General features: G+C 46.4%; 1 protein-coding gene across 1 annotated transcript; it reads right to left on the bottom strand.

Annotated features, from left to right (window-relative positions):
* Positions 1-2,564: 2,564 nt before the first annotated feature.
* LOC140455057 (endogenous retrovirus group 3 member 1 Env polyprotein-like) lies at positions 2,565-10,192 on the bottom strand. The gene is made up of 3 exons (XM_072549724.1): positions 10,088-10,192; positions 9,493-9,752; positions 2,565-4,456 (listed from the first exon to the last, which is right to left on the bottom strand). Exon 3 carries the CDS (start codon positions 3,642-3,644, stop codon positions 2,565-2,567), a length of 1,080 nt encoding a protein of 359 aa, XP_072405825.1. The 5' UTR covers positions 3,645-4,456; positions 9,493-9,752; positions 10,088-10,192.
* Between the last annotated feature and the right edge of the window lie 15,968 nt (positions 10,193-26,160).

The following is a 26,160-nucleotide window of genomic DNA, read 5'->3' as shown; positions in this document are numbered from 1 at the left end:
CCTCCAAATAAACCTGTTGGACTATAACCTAGTGTTGAGGGATTTTTAATAACATCACTGATTTATTGGTAAAATCCACAGATTACAGCGACTGACAAGGGGAAGTAAACTGGCTTCCTTGAGTTAAAGATCCCACAACACTAGGTTATGATCCAACAGGTTTAATTGGAAGCACAATAGATTTCGGAGAGTTGCTCCTTCATCAGGTGATAGTGGAGGGCTCAATCGTAACACAGAATTTATAGTAAAAATTTACAGTGTGATGTAACTAAAATTATACATTGAAAAATTGATTGTCTGTTAAGCCTTTCATCTGTTAGAATACAGTGATTGTTTCAGTTCTTTCATGTGTAAATCACAAAACCTTTTTTTAAAAAAGTTGCATTCTTGGGTTAGCTGTTAACAATGGTGATAGCTAGACAATATGTTGAAGGTGTTGGCCCCCTGTGTTCTCCGTCTATGCCATGATGTTTAGATTGATTCCAATCTAAAAAGTGAGATAACAGAGTTTTACATAAATTCATGCAGTTTTTGAGCAAAGTACAATGTAACCCTGCAAGTACAAATTCACCCCGCAAAATATATGTCTTTGTCTGTGTGTGTGTGTGTGTGTGTGTGTCTGTCTGGGGTGGGGGTTGTGAGTGTGAGAAAGTGTGTGTGTTTGTGTGTGTGTGTGTGTGTGTAGTGAGTGCAGAGTGTCTTAAGTCTGTGAGGGACAGGCAGCAGAGAAAAGTGGCCAAGCAGAGGCTGATAGCAAAGTTCGGTACCATAGGGTAGGCCTCAACTGGGACCTTGGGTTCATGTCACATTACAGGTGATCACCATTGCACTATATTACACACACAGATATTCCTACACACAAACACACACTCATACACACAGGCACTCCTATACACACATACACACAGACGTGCACATAGACAGCCACACACACCCTTACAGACACACACACTCCCACACTCACACATGCATCCCCTCACAGACTTAAGACACTCTGCACTCACTACACACACACACACATACACTTTCTCACACTCACAACCTCCAACCCCGACAGACACACACACACAGACAGACAAAGACCCACATGCACACATATATTTTGTGGGGTGAGTTTGTACTTGCAGGTTTACATTGTACTTTGCTCAAAAACTGCATGCATTCATGTAGAACTCTTGAGCTCAAAAACTTCATGAATTTATATAAAACTTCGTTATCTCACTTTTTAGATTAGAATCAATCTAAGCATCATGGCATAGGCAGAGAACGCAGGGGTGAAAATGTGTTGCTGGAAAAGCGCAGCAGGTCAGGCAAGGAACAGGAGAATCGACGTTTCGGGCATGAGCCCTTCTTCAGAGAACACAGGGGGCCAACACCTTCAACATATTGTCTAGCTATCACCATTGTTAACGTGAGAATGCAACTTTTTAAAAAAAAAGGTTTTGTGATTTACACATGAAGGAAGTGAAACTATTACTGTATCCTAACAGATGAAAGGCTTAACAGACTAAATCAATTTTTCAATGTATAATTTCAGTTACATCACACTGTAAATTTTTGCTATAAATTCTGTGTAACGATTGAGCCCTCCACTACCACCTGATGAAGGAGCGTTGCTCCGAAAGCTAGTGTGCTTCCAATTAAACCTGTTGGACTATATCCTGGTGTTGTGTGATTTATAACGTTGTACACCCCAGTCCAACACTGGCATCTCCAAATCATGGCTTCCTTGAAGTTTGTGTTTACTGAATGTTAGAAACGAAAATCGCTTCTTAATAATCGCTCTTGACAAATTCAGGAAAACAAAGTTTTATTAGCAAGTCTGCAGAGTCGGGCACCCTTCTGAGTAAAAGGCGCGCTGAGGCTTACAAAGTTTCTCATTATATACAGTACAAATCCCTCCCCTCCTTGGCTCTAACAAGCCATGAGGTTCACATTCTTAAAAACATCATTATTCTTCGATTTACACCCTTATCACAAAGTCTGCAACAAATGCCTCCAGACCCTCCCCTCCCTGGCTCTAACGAGCCATGAGGTTCACATTCTTAAAAACATCATTATTCTTTGATTTGCACCCTTATCACAAAGTCTTCAGAGTCTCCAAAGTTGTTTCTCTCACCCTGCAGTATTATCAGTCAAGGACTCATCCTTCCCTGCCTGTGTTAATGGTTTCATCAATCAAGGGCCTGTTTGTTTTTACTCTGCTCACAAATTGTCAGCATTCTGCACAATTTAAACTATTCTACTTTTGAGTATACAAAATGTTTTAGAAAAGAAACAAAAGTTTTGTCTTTTATTATAGATCAGTCTGTGGTCCAGGCACATCTTAAAGTTTAAACCGAAATTACCTCTCACAATTCCACCCTTTTCTTTCTTTAAGATGTGCCTGACCAAGATAGCCCCCCCTCCTCAAGGGCCCGGGAAATCCTTGGTCTTTCGCAGCAACATCACTTTAAGTTCACGCGTCCCATGTTGTGGAACCACCACTGCCTGGAGTCGGGAAATATTTTTCTGAATTAAAAACTGAATACAGGGGGTTAGGCAGGGTAATACGAGAAGAAGAATCACGCCCCCCCCCCAACCACCAGCAGCGTCGTGCGCCACCAACTACCACCTAGGAGACCATCCCACCATCCGATGCCACTAAGAGGACGCCAAGATTGTACTGGCACATGGGCCAATTTCCGAATTTCATCGGAAAGTTCAAAAACCGCTTTACCATTATCGTCAATTTCTAGACGGCAGTTAGTCAGGTTAAACTTCCCGCATACGCCCCCCTCCGAGGCCAACAGATAATCCAAGGCAAGTCGGTTTTGATATATAGCAGCCCTCATCTGATCCTGCTGTTTAGCCAGCAACTCCAGGGCCAGGGCAGTCCGATTAGTAATAATCTCTACGACTGCTTGGAGCCTGATAATACGATTTAACATATAGATAGGAGTACGGTATCCCCATGATCCGTCCTGTGCCCATGTAGCTGGCCCGTAGTATGCAATAATCCGGGCCGGTGGCCACTCATTCCCCCAATCACTGACTTGGATATCCCTTGGTGACCTACGGAGGGAGTCAAAGAGTTTAATTCCCAAATCGTCGCCTTCCTTCCGGGGTAATAGGAAGAACGCAGGTCGTATTAGACCCAGGAAGCATACCCCAGCCCATCCCATGGGTAGTTTGGAGTATGCCTGATTACCGCATATCCAAAATAGGCCATCTGGAGCAGGCCCTCCCTGCCTCACAACATCATCCCACAGTTCCTTTACCCCAGGGACGCCCTCATAAGGACTAGGACCACTGCAATTCCAGTAATCAGTCCCCAGCTCGTCAGAGGAGGAATCAGTACGTAATGGAACGCAATTTCCATGATCCCGGTTTGCAATGTACCAAGTAATATCCTCAGGCCACCATACTCGCGTGGTTGCATCCAATACATTCTGACAGGGACTAATCCCTACCTCCACTGTCCCCTTGCCTTCAATACAGAACCGGCCCTCAGGGCTGTTTGTCAGTCTCCACCCCTGGCTTTTTCTATCGTTGACACAGGTCCAAGTGGTTTGTAGCAACTCCCCTATGTCTAAGCTTTGACCAGTCCACGGCCATTGTTCCGACATATGCGGCCCCCCCACAAACCCAGCAATTGCTAACATTTAAAACAGTGGCTATTCTAGAGGTGAGATCAATAAACAGGTTTTGTGTAACATCAGGGAGTTCAATTTTTCCTTCTACCTCTTCGTATACGGATGGCACTTTAGGGAGCACGACCGTTCCCTAACGGTCTTGCTCCTTCCCCAACCCCCGATCAGTGATCTGTATCTTGGTCTCCTTGACTCTGTCAACCTGCTCCCTGAGCAACACGGAGGATGGGTCCCACCTCCCAGTTTTGCTAATAGACACCCAGCGGTCATTTATAGGGCATCCACGGATTTTGCCACCGTATCCTTTATTATATACCTGATAATAGGGACTTCCACCCTCCCAACATTCATGGCGTGCACTTACATCGTAACACCAATCGTCCACATAGGAATGGGACACAAATGATCCCGTGTAAATTCGAATCCCAAGTCTTACTATAGTTCGACATTTGTCACATCTCCCCTCACCCTCCCCCACATACAGGAGTAAACTGATCAATATCCCCACCAATACAGTCCAAGTAGAGTTCATTATCGCTGTTTTTTCAGTTTTACCACCAACGGCTTGTCCCCTTGCTCGCATGTCCAAGTGCTCTCTCCTTCAGACGGAACAGGCCCCTTTATCCTTGATGCGTGGACCCACCCTTTTTCTTTCGTCCGAACAGCTGCTTCAGTTGTTAACAGAACCAGGAACGGCCCTTCCCACCGCGGCTGGAGCTTTTCGGCCTTCCAGGTCTTAACAAGTACCCAATCTCCGGGCTCCACCTTATGCAAGAGGAAGTCGAGCGGCGGAGTCTGAGCCAGGAGACCCTTCCTCCGGAGTTCTGCAAAAGAACGGGATAAGGCCAGTAAATAGTTTCTGACAAATACATCTCCCCCTTGTAAAGTGGGACATCCATCAACCTTACTCCAATATGGTAATCCAAACAGCATTTCATAGGGGGAAACCCCGACATCCCGGCGAGGTGCCGTACGTATCCTCAATAGGGCAATGGGCAGGCACTTCGGCCAAGGTAACTTAGTTTCTAACACCAGCTTAGTCAATTGGGTCTTGAGTGTGCCATTCATTCTCTCAACCCGACCCGAACTCTGAGGATGCCAGGGTGTGTGGAATTTCCATTGGATACCCAGGGAGTACAGATCAAATGGTGTAGTTTAGAAATAAAATGTGTCCCGCAGTCGGAGTCGATAGATTCCATTATGCCATGTCTCGGGATTATGTTCTCTAACAACAGTCGGGCCACGGCTGGTGCATCGGCTTTGGCAGTTGGGAAAGCCTCTACCCAGTGAGTGAAATGGTCTACTATTACTAGCAGATATTTCCATCGCTGTACTGGGGGCAATTCTGTAAAGTCAACTTGGATCCTCTGGAATGGCCTAATTGCGAGGGGCTGACCACCAGCTGGCATAGAACGCATGGCTTTCTTGTTAATACGCCGGCAAGTGGGGCATCCGACTACCTCCTGTTGGGCTAATGTGTATATCCCCCTGCATACATAGTCTCTCAGGATCGTATCACACATGGCTTGCACCCCCCAGTGGGTTTGATGGTGTAATCGGTGCAGAATGCCCCGGGTGATCTGTTTGTTCAGTACTTGTCTCCCGTCAGGAACTGTCCACTTCCCGTTAGTATCTAGCCGGGCACCCAATTGATCCATTTTATCAATCTCCCCCTGGGTGAAGACGGGTTGTTTAGCGAGCCCTTCCCTCAACGGTATTAACGTTAACAATTGGACGGATTTTTCGACCGCTGCCCGCTTGGCTTCCTCATCTGCCAGCCGGTTTCCCACCGCTTCCGGTGTCGACCCCTTCTGGTGGCCGGGTACATGGACTACTGCGAGTTCTGTAGGTAACCCCAGGGCTTCCAACGTTAGGCTGATCATTTGTTCGTGAGCTAATTCTTTTCCCCGGGAAGTTATCAATCCTCGCTCTTTCCAGATTTTCCCAAAAGTATGAACGATCCCGTATGCATACTTTGAGTCAGTATATATGGTTCCCACCTTCCCTTCCAACAACTTCAGGGCCCTCTGGAGGGCGTACAACTCACAGGATTGGGCTGACCACTTCCCAGGCAGTCGTCCGGACTCGATCGTCTGCTTTGCTGCACCATCTATGATAGCGTAGCCACTGTACCGTACCCCACTGATGCACCGGGAGGACCCGTCGATGTACAGTTCCTGTCCTTCACCCAGCGGGGCTTCTTGCAGGTCCTCTCGGCTCTTGGTCTGCAAGTCTACAATTTCCACACAATCATGCTCCTGTTCTCCATCTACAGGACGTCCGTATAGAAACTGGGCTGGGTTGCAACTGAGATCTTTTGCAAAATTGAGATCGTCCCCGGTCATCAAAATCGTCTCATACTTCAGGATGCGAGAGTCTGTTAACCAGCGGTGAGCCTTCTGAGCCAGTATGGCACTAACCGAATGTGGGGAATATACTGTGATCCTTCCTCCAAAGGTAAGTTTTCGGGCCTCTTCCACTAACATTGCCGTAGCTGCCACTGCCTGTATACAGGTCGGCCATCCACATGACACAGGGTCTAACATTTTTGACAAAAATGCAACCGGCTGACGTTTCCCTGCCCGCAGCTGGGTAAGCACGCCCTGGGCAAATCCGCCGGCGGTATTGACATATAACTGGAACGGTTCCTTCAGGGTGGGTAAAGCCAATACCGGAGCTCGGATCAGTTTACTTTTAATAATATTAAATCGCTGCTCCTCCTCATCTGACCAGTCCACCTTTTGTACTTCTTGTCCCAGTTTGTCGTACAAGAATTTTACTAAAGTGGTGTAACTTTCAATCCATATCCGGCAATATCCTACTAGCCCCAGGAATTGTCTGATTTCCTTCTTCGTCCTGGGTATTGGCATACCCGTAATCCCTGATATTCGTTCTGGCGTGATACGGCGATGCCCCTTACTGACTTGATGGCCCAGATATCTTACTTCTTGCTCCACGAACTGGAGTTTTGTCCTGGAGACGCGTAGGCCCTGTTTCCCCAGGAAGTTCAGCAGGGCAACGGTGTCTGCCCGTACCTCCTCTTCTCTTGGTCCTGAGAGTAAGAGATCATCGACATATTGGAGCAATTGATTTTCCGCGTTACACCGAAATCCTCCTAAGATCTGCTCCAGTATTTGTCCAAACAAGTTGGGTGACTCCGTGAATCCCTGCGGCAAGACCGTCCACCTTAACTGTCGCTTTCGTCCTGTGAAGGGATTCTCCCATTCAAAGGCAAAAAGGTTCCGACTTTCTTCGTCAAGGGGGCAACTCCAGAAGGCATCCTTCAGATCTATTACGCTGACTCATTAACATGTAGGGATTGGGTACCACCGGGTACCTAGCCTGGACTACTTCATTCAACCCCCGCAAGTCTTGCACCAGCCTATATGTCCCATCCGGCTTCCTCACAGGGAGTATTGGAGTATTGAAAGGGGACATACATTCCTCCAGTAGTCCATCTGTAATTAATCTTTCTATCACAGGTTGTAACCCCTCCCGTCCTTCCATAGCAATCGGGTACTGTTTCCTTCTTACCGGGCCTCTTCCTGGTAACATGGTGATTTGGAGAGGTTTGATGTTTAAACCCCCTCTGTTCCCCTCTCGGTACCATACTTCCGGGTCTATTTGTTGATCATCTTCTTCGGTGAGGGCGAACAACCTTACCACTATTTCCCCGTTACTTGGTACCGTTCCGATCCCTAGTTTGACCTGCAAGTCTCTTCCTAACAAATTAAACCCCGCTGATGGCAGTAGAAGGAGGTCTCGTTTAGTAGTTCTGTTTTCATATCCAATTTCCACGTCCTCCACCACTGGGACTTGTAATTTCTGTCCTCCAATTCCAGATACCCCCATAACTTTTCCTCCTGCTCGGGTGCCGGGGGGTATTTGGATTATACTTGATCTTTCGGCTCCCGAGTCCACCATAAATGTGATCTCCGATCCTTGGGGTCCTACTTTCAAGTTTACCAGGGGTTCCTGTCTATAGTCCTTTTGCCCCAAGGGTAGGAACCCCCGACCTCCCTATTCTTCCTCCATCAGTGCGTACGACCGCACCTCCCGCTTGTAGCGGGGGCACTCCCGTTTAAAATGTCCCTCTTCATTACAGTAGTAACATCTGAGTATCCTCTTCGTTTCCCTGTCGCGGTCTCGCGTTCCTCCACTCTTCCTTTGTTCCGGCCATGGTTCTCTTTTCCTCTGCTCTTGCCACGACTCTCCCTTCTCCTGTTTCTGCCACGGCTCCCCTTTTTCCCTTCTTCCAGCTGTCATTTGTTGCACCGTTTGCATCATTATCTTTGTCGCCTTCTTTTGCTTCTCATCATCCCTTCTCACAAACACCTTTTGCGCCTCCCGTAGTAGTTCACTTAGAGATTTACTATCCCAATCATCCATTTTCTCTAACTTCTTGCGTATGTCCGGCCAGGCTTTTGATACAAACTCTACCCGTATGAGTTGTTGCCCCACGTCCGTCTCAGGGTCCACCCCAGCGAACTGCTGCAAGTTCTTCCTAATCCTGTCTAAGAAGTCCGTAGGGGTTTCCTCCGGGTTTTGATGATTACCAAAGGCCTTGGTAAAATTGTGCCCCTTCGGGGCTGCCTGTCTTATTCCTTTTATCCAATATTCCCGCATGTCTCTCATGTTGCGCCGACCTTCCTCCGTGTTCTTATTCCACTCGGGGTCGGTGAGGGGAAACTTCTGCTCCCCTCCTTCTCCCCCTTCTCTCTCCCAGACCAAGAGCGCAGCTTGTCGTATCATCTGACGCTCCTGGCTAGAGAACAATGTTTTCATAATGGAACACATCTCTTCCCACGTGTAAGTATTCGGACCCAGGAACTGATCTAATTGTTCAGCCAGGCCCATGGGGTCCTCTAGTAAACCCTTCATCTCCCTCCTGAAATTCCGTACTTCAGTACTCGTCAAGGGAACGTTCACATAGCCCGTCCCTCCTTCCTCGCCCCCCATGGGCACTTCCCGGAGTGGATTCATTCTTGCAATTGAGGTAGGGTTTTGTCCGTGACCCCTTCCAGCTTGAGATCTGGTCTGTACCCCTGAGGTAGCCTGTGATTCCTCCTCATTTTCTTCCCCTTCCTCTGACTCGTCGTCACCCGAAGGAACATTTTCTGGGGCAGACGGGGTCACGTAGGGCGGCGGTAAGTGATCTAAAGGGTCCCATTCTTTCTGCCCTTTCGTGTCTTCCTTAGTTACCTGCATTTGGCAAGATATCGTAACCGGCAGCCAACAAAGGGCATAATCATTTTCTTCCAGATTAATATCAGGTTTTGAATTGACATATAAAATGAGAGCTTGCCGGACCCAGTCTTCGTCAGTACCGAATCTAGGCCACCACACTGAGTCGCCCTGAATAGGTTTCTGGGACCATTGTTCACAGTATTTTACCATCTTCCTTTTAGATTTTCCTTTTCTCCTACCCTGATTCCAATTATTTAACATTCTTCCTAACGGACTATCGTCAGGTACCCCGGGGTATTTGTCATTGTCGCTGTTCAAGCCTACCTTTCCCTTACTCGCCTTGGATCCCTTATTTCCCATTGCCGAGGACTTCGTAATTTTCCCGTGACAATCTATCACAATTTAGCCAATTCCCGGACCTTCAGTCCTGTGATCGCCCAGGTTCCTTTGCAGGCACCCCCGGTCTTTGGATTCCTGTGTCCCACGTCTCTGTGACACAGATCACAGGCACCCCGTAGGTACACGTTCCTCCGCAAACACGGTCTCTGCAAAATCCCTCACAGGCAAGCCCCGGTCTCTAGATACCTGAGTCCCACGTCTCTGTAGAAAAATCCACAGGCACCCCGTAGGTCCCCAGGCGTCCGGAAACACGGTCCCCGCAAGTTTTTCTTACCTGGGTTCGGTGCACCGAAATTACTCGATCGTTAACCGTCCCCACTGCCTCGGCTACACCCCTCCTTTGTTTTCCTGAGCCTCCCGGATATCACTCGCTCAAGCCGCGCGGGGTGACAAGCAAGGAATCAGGGACTGCTGAAATCAGCAGGGTGCACCTTCTCCGATGTCCTTCCTCAGCTCCCCCCGCGGCCGGAGTGTTGATCCCGGACAACGAGCCCCCAAGTTGTTAGAAACGAAAATCGCTTCTTAATAATCGCTCTTGACAAATTCAGGAAAACAAAGTTTTATTAGCAAGTCTGCAGAGTCGGGCACCCTTCTGAGTAAAAGGCGCGCTGAGGCTTACAAAGTTTCTCATTATATACAGTACAAATCCCTCCCCTCCTTGGCTCTAACAAGCCATGAGGTTCACATTCTTAAAAACATCATTATTCTTCGATTTACACCCTTATCACAAAGTCTGCAACAAATGCCTCCAGACCCTCCCCTCCCTGGCTCTAACGAGCCATGAGGTTCACATTCTTAAAAACATCATTATTCTTTGATTTGCACCCTTATCACAAAGTCTTCAGAGTCTCCAAAGTTGTTTCTCTCACCCTGCAGTATTATCAGTCAAGGACTCATCCTTCCCTGCCTGTGTTAATGGTTTCATCAATCAAGGGCCTGTTTGTTTTTACTCTGCTCACAAATTGTCAGCATTCTGCACAATTTAAACTATTCTACTTTTGAGTATACAAAATGTTTTAGAAAAGAAACAAAAGTTTTGTCTTTTATTATAGATCAGTCTGTGGTCCAGGCACATCTTAAAGTTTAAACCGAAATTACCTCTCACACTGAAGAAAGAAAGAAATCTCCTTCCTTTCCGGGGGTCTGGCGGCTTTTGTCCAAAGCGTTCACACTCACCAGCTGTTCAGCTGCCTGGGAACCTGTGTGCTTGGCAGAAAGCCTTTGTCATTGATAATGGGCCACCACTCCACAGCCCAGCCCAGCCCAGCCCACTGTCAGCCGAATCTCCATTCATCCACGTAGCTCCAGCTCCTCTACCCCCATCCCCCTCCTCCTCCCCCCTCTCCCCCATCCCCAAACAAACAGCGACACAAACAACACTTACAATGAGGGTCAGCTGCTTAAAATAAAATGCAACAACCTTTCCACCACCTTTTGTTTTCAGCCCCTGTTCCCATTTCAGTTCACAATCAGAAATACAGCAAAATAAATAGATACAGTCCATTGTGATGAATAATAAATTCCACCGTACGTCTGACGTGGAACATATAATGTAAATATCAACAGTACTGTATTACAATTGCATTGAGACATCTCAATGTATCTCAGTTTCTATCATAATTTGATTTGTAATGTTTTGCAAAATACTTTTACAAATGTTATGGCAGTAGTACCGTTTGGGGAAGAAACAAAGGATTATTGGTCATTCCAGTGAAGTGGAATAAGGAAGATAAACTCTGGCAATTACCTGAATGGAGAGGTGGAACTGATCAGAAACCAACCTATGTATTACCAGAGGTGAAGAATGGTAGGTGAAACAGGGAGGCTTTAAGACAGATGGTGGTGGTGGTGGAGGGTTGCTTTTCAGACTGGAGGCCTCTGACCAGTGGTGTGCCGCAAGGATCTGTGCTGGGTCCAATGCTTTTTGTCATTTATATAAATGTTTTGGATGTGGACATACAAGGTATAGTTAGCAACTTTGCATATGACACCAAAATTGGAGGTGTAGTGGACAGCAAAGAAGGTTACCTCAGATTACAACGGGATCTTGGTCAGATGGGCCAATGGACTGAGGAGTGGCAGATAGAGTTCAATTCAGATAAGTGTGAGGTGCTGCATTTTGGGAAAGCAAATCACAGCAGAACTCCACCCCTATCTCCGTCACCTTGCAATTGAGGGGCATGAATAGAATAAAGAGATAAAACCTTTTCCCTGGCTGGGGGTGTCCAGAACTAGAGGGCGTCAGTTTTGGGTGAGAGGGGGGAAGATATAAAAGACACCTAAGGGGCAACCTTTTCACGAAGAGGGTGGTATGTGTATGGAATGAGCTACCAGAGGTAGTGGTGGACGCTAGTGCAATTGCAACATTTAAAAGACATCTGGATGGATATATGAATAGGAAGGATTTGGCGGGATATGGGCCGGGTGCTCACAGATGCAACTAGATTGGATTGGGATACCTGGTCAGCATGGATGAGTTGGATTGAAGGATCTGTTTCTGTGCTGTACCTCTCTATGACTCTATGACTTATACGTTTAATGGTAAGATCCTGGTGAGTGTTGCTGAACAAAGAGACCTTGGAGTGAAGTTTCATAGTTCCTTGAAAGTAGAAACTCAGGAAGATAGGATAGTGAATAAACATTTGGTATGCTTGCCTTTATTGGTCAGAGTATTGAGTACAGGAGTTGGAAGGCCATATTGCGGCTGTACACAACATTGATTAGGCCACTTTTGGAATATTGCATGCAATTCTGGTTTCCTTCCTATCAGAAGAATGTTGCGAAATTTGAAAGGGTTCAGAAAAGATTTGCAAGGATGTTGACAGGGTTGGAGGGTTTGAGCTATAGGGAAAGGCTGAATAGGCTGGGCTATTTTCCCTGGAGCATCAGAGGCTGAGAGGTGACCTTCTGAAGGTTTATAAAGTCATGAGGGGCATGGTTTGGATAAATAGACAAGGTTTTTTCCCTGGGGTCGGGGAGTCCAGAGCTAGAGGGCATAAGTTTAGGGCGAGAGAGGAAAGATTTAAAAGGGACCGAAGGGGCAACTTTTTCACGCAGAGGGTGGTGCATGTATGGAATGAGCTGCCAGAGGAAGGGGTGGAAGCTGCAACATTTAAAAGGCATCTGCATGGGTGTATGAATAGGAAGGGTTTGGAGGGATATACACCAAGTGCTGGCCAACAAGACTAGATTAGGTTAGGACATCTAGTCAGCATGGACAGGTTGGATCAAAGGGTCTGTTTCTGTGTTGTACATCTCTATGACTCTGTTACCGACACTAACAAAGGACAGAGAGAGCTTCAGGCAGGGAATTCAGGAGACCATTGTCCCTGCAGCTAAGGCTGGGCCAAAATCAATGGAACAATGAAAATCAGGGAGGAACAGAAGCCAGGATTTGAGGAGTGAAATGAGGGCACCAAGTTTCCTTTCACTGACTTGCGGGATGTAGGCGTCACTGGCTGGATTGCCTATCCCTAGCTGCCCTTGAACTAAGTGGCTGGCTGAGCCATTTCAGATAACAGTTGAGAAGTCAACTGAGGGTCTGGAGTCACATGTAGGCCAGACCAAGCAAGGATGGTAGATTCCCTTCTCTGAAAGACTGATGGCTTTCCTGAGAATCGGCAATAATTTTGTGGTCATCAGTAGACGATTAATTCCAGATTTTTAAAAAGTTGAGTTCAAATTCTACTGTGGTGCAATTTGAACTTGGATCCCCCAGAACACCTCCAGTCTCTGCGCAAGCATGCCCCTGGCCTTCCCATTGCCAGTCACGGTAACACAAAGTCCTGCTCACGTGCTCACTTATCTGTCCTCAGCGTACTGCAGTGTTTCAGTGAACCACAGTGCAAACTGGAGGAACACGATCTCATCTCCAGACTAGGTACTGTACACCCTCTGGGCTCAGGATTGAGTTCAACTTGTTCAGATTGTGAACCCATTCCTTCCCTTTTTTTTAAGCTTTGCTTGTTACCCTCTCTCCCCTCCCTCCACCCCAGTGAGACTGTCTATTCGTTCAAGATTGGCAGGAGATACACCGTTGTTCTGCAATTCTCACATTCTGATCACTTAATCTGAACTATCAATATCTTTTCTCCTCCAGCACTCTGCACTTCCCTCCTCACCCACCCCTCCCCTCCCACCCCATAGCTCCAGCACTCTGCACTTCCCTCCTCACCCACCCCTCCCCTCCCACCCCATAGCTCCAGCACTCTGCACTTCCCTCCTCACCCACCCCTCCCCTCCCACCCCATAGCTCCAGCACTCTGCACTTCCCTCCTCACCCACCCCTCCCCTCCCACCCCATAGCATAAAAGTTGTCCCCTTCACACTTCTCATCAGTTTCACAGCACCAGGGACCCAGGTTTGATCCCAGCCTCGACCGACTGTCTGTGTGGAGTTTGCACATTCTCCCCGTGTCTGCGTGGGGTTCCTCCGGGTGCTCCAGGTTTCCTCCCACAAGCCAAAGATGAGCAGGTTAGTGTGGATTAACCACGCTAAATTGCCCCATAGTGTTCAGGGATGTCTAAGTTAGGTGCATTAGTCAGGGGTAAATGTAGAGTAATGGGGAAGAGATTTGGGTGGGTTACTCTTTGGAGGGTCAGTGTGGACTTGTTGGGCTATTTCCACACTGTAGGGATTCTATGATTCTAATGAAGAGTCATCTAGACTCAAAATGTTAGCTTGCTCTCTTTCTCTCTCTCTCTCTCCAGGGATGCTGCCTGACCCCTGAAGAAGGGTCACACCCAAAATGTTGACTTCTCCACCTCCTGACGCTGCCTGGCTTGCCGTGTTCTTCTCACCTCCTGCCTGTCTGCTTTGGATTCCAGCATCTGCAGTTTTGTTTTGTCTCATCCCACTGTGATCTCCAGCACTTTTTGTTATCAGTTCACATTCCAGCATCTGCCGTAATTTACCCTGCAAAATATTAACTGAGTTTCCAGAGATATTACCACTGGGCCATCACCCCTTGAAGAGACATATTCATTGAATTATTATGGAAATGCAGTCAGCGCTGAAGCAAACATTTCAGCCAATTTGCACTCCCACAGTCAGCAATGTGATACTGAAGGGTTTTCAATTTTGTGATGTATGTAGATTCTGGGGTAAATGTTGACAAGGAAACCGGGCAAGAACTCCCCAGAACTGGTGAGGTGGGGGTATTTCATGTCAGTGAAAGACAACGCCTTCAAAGTTCCCTTCCCCCAATGCTGCCTGTCTCTCTGCCTCTCTCTCACACTCTCACGGCAGCTGGGATTCGTGCCCAGATCAATCGAAACTGAGGTTTTGGGTAATGCTGTCAAGTCGTCTGTTTTGCCACTGATTACCGGTAGCTTGCTGTGCTGGCCTTTAGAAAGAGCAGCAGTTCGGACATTCGGCAGGACAATTTCTCTCGTGTACTTTGGATGTGGAAAGAAACAGAAATAATTGAAGAAAAAGCATTACTGACAGCGAATGAGGTCAGAACTTTTCGCCTGTTCAGGGGATTTTTTTTTTCCCTTTTGGTAACTTTTTTGTTTCCTGAAAACTTCGAGCCGGTCAAAATGGGCTGCATTGCCAGGAACTTGCCATTGGAACACAGATCAAGTCTCCCTACATGACCAGGAAATCTACTAACACATTACTCCTCCTTTCTCCCATTTCCACCCCCACCACTCCATGTTCTCCTGATGAGTGATTTGCACTCCCATAGAAAATAGGAGTTGGGAGGTTTTTTTTACTGGTTGATGGGATGTTGGGTAAGCCAACACTAATTGCCCATCGCTAATTACCCAAAGGGCAGTTGAGAGTCAATCATATTACTTTGGGTCTGGAACCACATGTAGGCCAGATCAGGTAAGGATTAGAGACCAACAAGAAACTGCAGATGCTGGACTCCAAAGTAGACAGGCAGGAGGCTGGAAGAACACAGTAAGTCAGGCAGCATCAGGAGGTGCAGAAGGCAATGCTTTAGGTGTAAACTTTGTTCAGGACTGGGGATGGGTGTGGGGGGAGCTGCAGTTAAAGCTGCAGTTTCCTTCCTTAAAGGACATTAGTGAACCAGGTGATCTTTTTCGGCAACGTTTTCACGGCCATCATTAGACTCTTAAATCCAGACTTTAATTGAATTCAAAATCCACCACCTGCCATGCTCCCAGGATGTTACATCTCTGGGTTGACAGTTCAATTATAACAGCACTAGGCCATCACTTCCCCCTCAAATGGGAGTGGATCATTCCAACTTTCTGCACTGCTCAATATAATCGCCAAGTGTAAGGTAAGCAAGCTCCAAAAATAACACAGCTGTGGGGGTGGGAGGAGGGGGGGCGCAGCAGGGTGGCGAAGATGCAAAGACAATGGAGAACCAACATAAAGTGGTCAGTATTTAATTCAATGTTGAGACCTCAAGGCTGTGATGTGCCTAAGCGGAAGGTGAGATGTTCTTCTGAGGAAGGGTCACGAGACCCGAGAGGTTAACTCTGCTTCCTCTCTCCGCAGATGCTGCCAGACCTGTTGAGTTTCTCCAGCAATTTCTGAGTAATTTGTGTGTGTGTGTGTCAGAGCAAATGTTAGCATGCAAGTGAGGGGGTGTCTATTGAAATGGAAAGGTTCGGGTCATTTCTGTGGATGGAACACAGGGGCTCTGCCAAGCAGTCACCTCATCTGCATTTGGTCCGGCCATTGTAAATGAGTGTTTGAGAAAGTATTCCCAGTGTTTTAGGCTGAATTCCTGGAATATTATTCCCTGACATTACTGTTGACAGGAGACAATACTGCGGTGTTACCACTTCCCTTAAGAATGGGTGTGCTGCTGTTCACAGGGTATATATAATACATGAGGGGTGATGTTCTCATCCTCAACTACACCAGATATAAAAGTGAACATCATCCAATTTTTAGAGTCATGGAATTATATAGCACAGAAACAGACTTTTAGGTCCAACTCGTCCATGCTGACCAGATATCCTAAATGAAATTCCCGCCTCAGGCGACTGACTGTGTGGAGGGGAAAGATTTAAAAGGATCCAGGATGGGTAGCATTTTCACACAGAGGATGACTGACTGCGTGGAGTTTGCACATTCTCCCCGCGTCTGCGTGGGTTTCCTCCGGGTGCTCCGGTTTCCTCCCACAGTCCAAAAATGTGCAGGTCAGGTGAATTGACCATGCTAAATTACCCATAGTGTAAGGGGCAGGGGTAAAGTGTAGGGGAATGGGTCTGGGTGGGTTTGACTGTCGGTGTGGACTTGTTGGGCCGAAAGGCCTGTTCCCACACTGTAAGTAATCTAATCTAATCTAGTACCATTTGCCAACATTTGGCCTATATCCCTCCAAACCCTTCCTATTCATATACTGATCCAGATGCCTTTTAAATTTTACCAACCTCCATCACCTCCTCTAGCAGCTCATTCAATGCACGCACGACCCTCTGTGTGAAAATGCCACCCATCCTGGATCCTTTTAAATCTTTCCCCTCTCACTGTTAACTAATGCCCTGCAGTTATGGACTCCCCTAACCTGGGGAAAAAAAGACCTTGTCTATTCACCCTATCCATTCCCCTTATGATTTTAAAAAAACCTCTATAAGGTCGTCCCTCAACTAGTGATGTACCAGAGAAAACAGCCCCAGCCTATTCAGCCTCTCCCTGTAGCTCAAACCCTCCAACCTTGGCAACACCCTTGTAAATATTTTCTGCACCCTCTAAAGTTTAACAACATTCTTCCTACAGAAGGGAGACCAAAATTGAATGCAGTTTTCCAAAGGTGTCTAACTGATGCCTGGTAAAACCTCAACACGACATTCCAAATCCTATACTCAATGCACTGATCGATAAACGTAAGTGTACCAAATGCCTTCTTCACCACCCTGTCTACCTGTGATTCCAATTTTAAGAAACTATGCACCTGCACCCCTTGTCTCTTTGTTCAACTACACTCCCCAGGACCCTACCATTAACTGGATAAGTCCTGCCCTGCTGTGCCTTTCCAAAATGCAGAAACTGCCTGTTGGATTAGTTTGACTGAAATGAACACTGGGGGTCTTCCAGTAAGATTTCTGTGTAGCCTGTGCCTCATCAGAGACAGCTTAAGCACAGACGAAACTTGGGGACAGTGTAGGGGGTGGGAACCACCACAAAACAAGTTTAGGAAATCAAGAGTGGCTGACTCTTAAGGAGATTTTGGGGAACAGGAAGGAAGAGAATCCCATTTAGCAGCACAGAAGGAAATGGGGTGATCAGATTACAGTAAATCGGTGTCAAGTGGAGATTCTACCAGTTATTTTTGCAATTTCTCAACTTCAGAGCTGCAAAGACAAACACGTGCTTCGACAGTTCCTCTCACAACCTCAGGAGCATCTGAAAATACTTTACAGTCAGTGACGAAGTGCAGTCTTTGTTGTTACAATGTACTAAAGGCAGCAGCTGATTCTGGCATGGCCAGCTCCCGCAATGCTGATTGGTCAACCTGTTTCAGTGATCACAGTGGATGGAGAAAGACTCCAATGGCTGCTATTTCCAAGGACGGTGTGGATGTGCCCTCCCAGGGTGCACTGGGCAATATTCATCCTGCAGCTAATAGCACTCAAAAACAGACACCATCTGGGTCACTTCTGTTCAGAGTGTCCATTGTATAATGGGGGGAAACGCTGAATTGGCATTGAGAGAGCTCAGCCTCGAACATGCTGTGTGGAGAGAAAAATTTATTTTTATTGCACTCGTCTGTAACATTCAGCTGAAATGTTTCGGAACACTTTGACAAATTTCGTGAATAAGATATATCTTTTTGGGGGAAGTACCTCTTATGCTTAGTATCATAGCCTGCTCGACATTATTTCAGTGACAGCAGTTCAAAATGTGTCTCATTGGCTGTGCAGACACTAGAAGCTCTCCAACCAGCGACATTAAACTGACTGGGTCTGTAATTGCTGGGCTTGACCTTGAAGCCTTTTGTTTGAACAGGGGGAACGTTCACAATTTCCCACTCTTTTGGCACAATTCCTGAGCCCCAGAGAACACTGAAATATTGCATGAGGTGCTCCTGTAATTTCTGCTCCCCTTTGTTGCAAGAGGTGTTGCGAACATTGGCTTGCTGTCATTGCATTGAGCCTTCTGTTGTTGTGTCACCATAGTCTTACTGGATCATAGGGGCTGCTGTCTTATTAGAGAGAAACGATTGGTGGTGATTTAACCTGAAGGCCATCAACCTCAGGTGAGGGAAGAGGTTGAAAAGGAGAGTCCTTCATAGTAAACTCAAACCTACAATGGAAATTGAACCCATGCTGCTGGTATCTCATAGCTCTGGGAAACCAACAATCTAGCCAACTGAGCTAAACCAACCCCCACAACAACCACCTTGTGTTTAATCTGAGTATTCTTATCCAAGGAATGATATACTGAGCAGGGATGCAATGGAGATGGCCGGATTGTCTTTGAGGAGTTACTGTAGAGTTTCAAAGAACAAAGAGTGAGCTATTTGATGCATACAAAATGCTTAGTGGGCTCAGCACAGTAGATGCATGAAGCATGTTTCCCTGGGATGGGTTATCTAAAACCAGGGTCCAGGGTCTCAGAATAAGGGGCAAGTCATTTACATCTGAAATGATGTAGATTTCTTGACTCAAAGAGTGGCAATTCAACAGAATCCTTGGGGTGCGGTTGTTAGGGGTCAGTTATCTCAGCTCCAGGACTTTTCAGCAGGACGTCCTCAGGTTAGTGTCTGAGGCCTGACTACATCAATGCTTTTTCTCTCTGTCATGAGGTCAGAAATGGGGATATTCACCGATGACTGCACAATGTTCAGCACCATTCATGACTCCTCAGATACTGAAGCAATCTATGTGCATAGGCAGCAAGACCTGGACAATACCCAGGCTTAGACTGACAGGCGGCAAGTAACAAATGCCAGGCAATGACCAACTCTAAGAGAGAATCTTACCATCACCCATTGATATTCGAATCACCATCACCGAATTCCTCCACTGTCAACATTTTCGGGGTTGTCGTTGACCAGAAACTCAATTGGACTCATTCATGTAGCTGTAAGTGCAGTCAGAGGCTAGGAATACCTCAGCAGGTAACTCGCCTCCTGACTGGTGAGCTTTGTGAAGATTTGACAGGAAATGATATCACCAACCCTAGGAAACTCAAACATACAAATAGAAAGCGGGTTACATCACCAGTGCTTCATTTGGAGGCTCACTGAAGATATTACCTAGTATGGTGATGTAATGTGTGAAAACGAACCTTCCAGCACAGTGAGCAAACCTACATTCATCTCATGACTCTACAAAGCCTGTCCCCGATCTACAAGAATGAAAAATTTGTTGCTGGAAAAGCACAGCAGGTCAGGCAGCATCCAAGGAGCAGGAGAATCGACGTTTCGGGCATAAGCCCTTCAAATTCAAAGTCATTCCTGATGAAGGGCCTGACCTGCTGCGCTTTTCCAGCAACACATTTTTCAGCTCTGATCTCCAGCATCTGCAGTCCTCACTTTCTCCTGATCCACAAGGCACAATACTCCATACTGGGGTAGATGAATGCAGTCCCAACAATACTCAAGACGCTTGACACCATCCATGACAAAGCAGCACTGTCACCACATCCACAAACATTCAATCCCTCCATCACTGACACACAGCAGTAGCAGCGTGCACTCTCTGCAAGAAATCTCCAAGGTTCCTTACACAGCAACTTCGATACCCATGGCCACTACCTCCTCGAAGCACAAGGGCTTGCAGATAAATAGGGACACCTGCAAGTTCCCTTCCAAGCCATTCACCGTCCTGACTTAGATATATATTGCCATTCCCTCATTATTGCTGGGTCAAATTCCTGCACATCTCTCCCTAACAGCATTGTGGGTCTCCCTAAACTAAAATGGACTGCACCAGTTCAAAAAGGCAGCTCACCACCAGATTCTCAAGGGCAATAAATGCTGGTCCAGCCTGTGATGCCCCTTTCTGGTGGGTGAATTAACAGAAAAACCTCCGATCATCATTCGAAGGCTGCAACCAGTTCACAATTTCAGAGACTGCCCATAGACTGTAATACAGAGTGTAGAAAGTATTTCAGAAACTGTATCCAGCTGGTAATACAGATATTGCACCCAGTAAAAAATATTGAGATGGTGCTCAGAAAATAGTGCAACACAGAATTTAGCTTGTAATACAGAGAAGGCACTCAGAATATAATACAGAGATTGCACGCAGCTCTTAGTGTACAGACTGTACTCAGCTTGTAATATAGAGACAGCATTCACAACATAATACACATACTGCACTCAACTTTTAATGCAGAAACTGCGCCCAGCTCATAATGTGGAGACCACACCCACCTCCTTAACAGAGAGTGCACGCAGAACATAGACACTGTAACTTGCTCGCAATCCAGACATTGCAATCAGAATGTAATGCAGAGACGGTACCCAGTTCGTAGTACAGAAACTACATCTATTCCTAATACAAAAGCTGCATTCGGACTGTGCACCCAGCTCAAGTACAGAACCTGCACCCTGCTCATAATACACCAAGTTCACAATGCAGAAACTGCACCCAGATCGTAATAGAGGGTGTACTGAGTTTTTTTTCCAGGTAGATAATGCATCCAATTTGCAACACTAGAGACTCAGTCAGCAACTCTGAGATGGTCGCCAGGGTATAGTCAACAGGAGTGCACCCAGCTGGCAACACGAAGGTTCGGAGGTGAGGAATCCAGTTGGTAAGATTGAGAGAAATCCGGCTGGCAATAAAGGGTACTGTATCCGATTCTGTATAGAAGTGGCGGCACCCAGACAATACAAAAAAAGGTATCATAAGAGTCTGTCACCAACGTGCTGCACCGCCGACCCTTCAGACAGCTCCCAGCAGAATTCTCTTACAGAGCGTGCAGCAGTTCCAAGTGCCAGACATCCTGTTGAAAAGAATCGTGACGAAGTAATACCACCTTTCCCAGTGAAGATGTGTGTCACACAGCAAGCGGGATCTTGCGTCACAGGAAACAGACACTTAACATTGATCGCCAGAATGTTACATCATCAGACATACTGGGCCACAGAGTGCACAATATTTGTATACATTTATTCATTGAGCCTACTTAAACAGCACCCTACACCAGGGTGCATTAACGCATAGAGTCCCGACAAACAGATAATCATTCCCCAAACAATCTATTTAAACAGTGCAGTACAGTCGGATATACAGTATTTACTTGTAGAATGTCTTGCAAATCACAGGCAGCAAATAGGAGTGAGTTCAAACCACAGGAAAGTCGAAATTCGGGCCTCAACTTGGACATTGGGTTCATGTCACATGTGACCCATTGCACTAGGCACACACACACCTACACACACAGAGAGACACTTCTACATACACATACACACACACAGACACTTCTACACACATATATATACACACACACACTCTTACACACACAGACACTCCTACACACACACAGACACACCTACACACACACCAGACACTCCTACACACAAACATGCACACAGAGAGACACTTCTACATACACATACACACACAGACACTTCTACACACATATACACACACACACACTCTTACACACACAGACACTCGTACACACACACACTCAGGCACTCACACACACACTCCCACTCACACATGCACCCTTTCACAGACTTAGACCGCTTTACACTCACCTATACACATATACACTCTCTCACAGACAGTCACAACCACCACCCCCCCCCCCGCCCTCAACACACACACCCACAAGCCCTCATACACATATCAGTTTATGGGATGAATTTCTACTTGCAGAGTTGCATTGTACTTTGCTCACAGGCTGCATGAATCCATGAAAGATTCAATTAATCCAGTTTTAAGATTAGAATCAGTCTAAACATTATGGCACAGACAGCAGCACACAGGGGTGCTAACACCTTCAAGACATTATCTGGGCTGAGACCAATTGTTAAAATCTTGCAAAATGTCCATATTACATAGGAGGAAGTGCTGGATGTCATGAAACGGGTAAAGGTGGATAAAAACCCCAGGACCTGATCAGGTGTACCCTAGAGCTCAGTGGGAACCTAGAGAAGTGATTGCTGGGCCTCTTGCTGAGATATTTGTATCATCGATAGTCACTGGTGAGGTGCTGGAAGACTGGAGATTGGCTAACGTGGTGCCACTGTTTAAGAAGGATGGTAAGGACAATCCATGGAACTATAGACCGGTGAGCCTGACGTCGGTGGTGGGCAAGTTATTGGATGGAATCCTGAGGGAGAGGATGTACATGTATTTGGAAAGGCAAGGACTGATTAGGGATAGTCAACATGGCTTTGTGCATGGGAAATCATGTCTCACAAACTTGATTGAGGATTGATGAAGGGAGAGTGGTAAATGTGATCTATATGGACTTCAGTAAGGCATTCGACAAGGTTCCCCATGGGAGACTGATTAGCAAGGTTAGATCTCTTGGCATACAGGGAGAACTAGCCATTTGGATACAGAATTGGCTCAAAGGTAGAAGACAGAGGATGGTGGTGGAGGGTTGTTTTTCAGACTGGAGGCCTGTGACCAGTGGAGTGCCACAAGGATCGGTGCTGGGTCCTCTACTTTTTGTCATTTACATTAATGATTTGGTTGCAAGCATAAGAGGTACAGTTAGTAAGTTTGTAGATGACACCAAAATTGGAGGTGTAGTGGGCAATGAAGCAGGTTTCCTCAGATTACAACAGGATCTGGACCAGATGGGCAAATGGGCTGAGAAGTGGCAGATGGAGTTTAATTCAGATAAATGCGAGGTGCTGCATTTTGGGAAAGCAAATCTTAGCACATTATCTTACACATAATGGTAAGGTCCTAGAGAGTGTTGTTGAACAAAGAGACCTTGGAGTGCAGGTTCATAGCTCCTTGAAAGTGGAGTTGCAGGTAGATAGGATAGTGAAGAAGGCTTTTAGTATGTTTTCCTTTATTGGTCAGAATATTGAGTACAGGAGTTGGGAAGTCATATTGCGGCTATGCAGGACATTGGTTAGGACTTTGCTGGAATATTGTGTGCAATTCTGGTCTCCTTCCTTTTGGAAATATGTTGTGAAACTTGAAAGGGTTCAGAAAAGATTTACAAGGATGTTGCCAGGGTTGGAGGATTTGAGCTATAGGGAGAGGCTGAACAGGCTGGGGCTGTTTTCCCTGGAGCGTCGGTGGCTGAGGGGTGACCTTAGAGAGGTTTACAAAATTATGAGGGGCACGGATAGGGTAAATAGGCAAAGTTTTTCATCTGGGGTTGGGGAGTCCAGAACTAGAGGGCATAGGTTTAGGGTGAGAGGGGAACGATATAAAAGAAACCTAAGGGGTAGCATTTTCACGCAGAGGGTGGTTCGTGTTTGGAATGAGCTGCCAGAAGAAGTGGTGGAGGCTGGTACAATTGCAACATGTAAGAGGATTTGGATGGGTATATGAATAGGAAGGGTTTGGTGGGATATGGGCCGGGTGCTGGCAGGTGGGACTAGATTAGGTTGGGATATCTGGTCGGCATGGACGGGTTGGACTGATAGGTCTGTTTCCATGCTGTACATCTCTATGACTCTATGACTTGAGGATGTAACTTTTTAAAATAGTTTTGCGATTTACATATGAAAGAAGTGAAACTAACATGGTCATTCTAACAGATAATAGACTTAACAAACAATCAAGGCATTTTTCAATGTATAATTTCAATGTGTAATTACAGCACACTGTAAACTTTTGCTATAAATTCTGCGCCTTACAATCATGTACTCCACAACCAGCTGATGATGGAGCAACGCTCCGAAAGCTAGTGCTTCCAAATAAACCTGTTGGACTATAACCTGGTGCTGTGTGATTTTTAACTTTGTACACCCAAGTTCAACACCAGCACCTCCAAATCATTATTCATATATTCATTCCGAACTTCAGTAAATGACTATTTGCCGGGTAAACAGTGTCTACTGAATCAGTGCACTGTCGTACACTAAGCTTATCAACTCAGCTGACTTGAGTCTGAGTGAAATGCAGCAAACAGAACTCATGATTGAAACTACAGCATTGTTTCTTAATAAGGCAGAAATATCTTTCCAGCAAAAGCAGTAAATGGTTTATCCAATGCAACCTGTGTGCTGTGTAAAAGACTATTTACATTTTTTAAAAAAATTCCAATCAACAAGATTCTCATGTGTGATTAATAAATCCCAGCCGTTTGGACCAGTACTTGTGGAGCTGAGTTTACGATAAGACATGACAGTGTGATCGGGTACACTCTCAGCCCAGCGTTGCTGTCCCTGACTCCTCAGGGTCTGAGTTGGTCAGGGGGCTAGGAGAATGATGTGGTGGGTTATGGCTAACAAGGTCTGGTCCCAATTAGGCCAAATGAATTGCGCATTGAGTTGCCTTATCAGAATTTTCCAAACGATGTGTGAACTCCCTGACATATTCCTAAACGTAAGCAAATTTTTATTCACTAGTGAGACTGGGGTGTCACTGGCTGGGTCGGCATTTATTGCCCGTCCTAATTGCCCTTGAGAATGTTATGATGAGCTGCCTTCTTCCATTGCTGCAATTCACATACTGTAGGCTGACCCACCATACCCTTAGGGAAGGAATTCTCGGATTTGACTCAGTGGTAGTGAAGGGACGGCAATCTATTTCCAAGTCAGGGATGGTCAGTGGCTGTTGTTCCATCAGTATCTGCTACCCTTGTCCTTCTAGACTGTAGCAGTTGAGGGATTGGAAGTTGCTGTCTAAAGAATTTGGTGATTTGTTGCAGTGCATCTTGAAGATAGTACGCACTGTTGCTACTGAGCGTCGGTGGTGGAGGGAGTGGATGCTTCTGGATGTGATGCCAATCAAGTGGGCTGCTTTGTCCCGGCTGGAATACCTCTCATTTGCATGGATGGGTGCAGCTCCAACAATGCTCAAGAAGCTCCGTATCTTGGAAATAGGGGGCACTCCTTCAGTGTTGACTGAGGCAAAATCCTGGAAATCCTCACCTACAAGGAATGTCCCACAGTGTTTCATGAATGCAGCTCAACAGAAAACATTTCAGGACAATTCGGGATGTGATTCCAATACTAGCACAGGCAGCTAAGTTCACATCTCATGAAAGCTTATCCACTTAATGGTAACTCCTGGAGAGTGTGGCTGAACAAAGACACCTAGGAGTACAGGTCCATAGTTCATTGAAAGTAGAGGTGCAGGTAGTTAGGTGGGTGAAGTAGGTATTTGGTATGCTTTCCTTTAGATTAGATTACTTACAGTGTGGAAACAGGTCCTTCGACCCAACAAGTCCACATGGACCCTCCGCAGAACAACCCACCCAGACCTATTCCCCTATAATCATCCCTTCACCCCTTCACAAGGGGCAATTTAGCATGGCCAATTCACCTAATCCACACATTTTTGGAATGTGGGAGGAAACTGGAGGACCCGGAGGGAACACATGCAGACACAGGGAGAATACACCAACATCACACAGTTGTCTGAAGCGGGAATTGATCGCAGATCTCTGGCACTGTGACGCAGCAGTGCTAACCACTGTGCCACTGTGCCACCCACACAGTAGCCAAAGCATTGAGTATAAGAGTTGGGAGGCCATGTTGCTGCTATACAGCACACTGGTTAGGCCAGTTTTGGAATATTGTGTGCAATTCTGGTCTCCTTCCTATTGGAAGCATGTTGTGAAACTTGAAAGGGTTCAGCAAAGATTTCCCAGAGTTGGAGGGTTTGAGCTACAGGGAGAGGCTAAATTAGCTGAGGCTGTTTTCCCTGGAGCGTCAGAGGCTGAGGGGTAATCTTGTAGAAGTTTATAAAACCATGAGGGGCATGGATAGGGTAAATAGACAAGGTCTTTTTCCTGGGGTGGGGGTGGGGGGAGGGTTCCAGAACTAGAGGGCATAGGTTTAGGGTGAGAGGGGAAAGATACAAAAGGGACCTAAGGGTCAACTTTTTCACGCAGAACGTGGTGTGTGCATGGAATG

The sequence above is a fragment of the Chiloscyllium punctatum genome, chromosome 30 (genome assembly GCF_047496795.1).
Source record: "Chiloscyllium punctatum isolate Juve2018m chromosome 30, sChiPun1.3, whole genome shotgun sequence".
In the NCBI taxonomy this organism is placed as follows: Eukaryota; Metazoa; Chordata; class Chondrichthyes; order Orectolobiformes; family Hemiscylliidae; genus Chiloscyllium; species Chiloscyllium punctatum.
The sequence above is the reverse complement of the archived record's forward strand: the minus strand, read 5'-3'. Positions and strand labels throughout refer to the sequence as shown.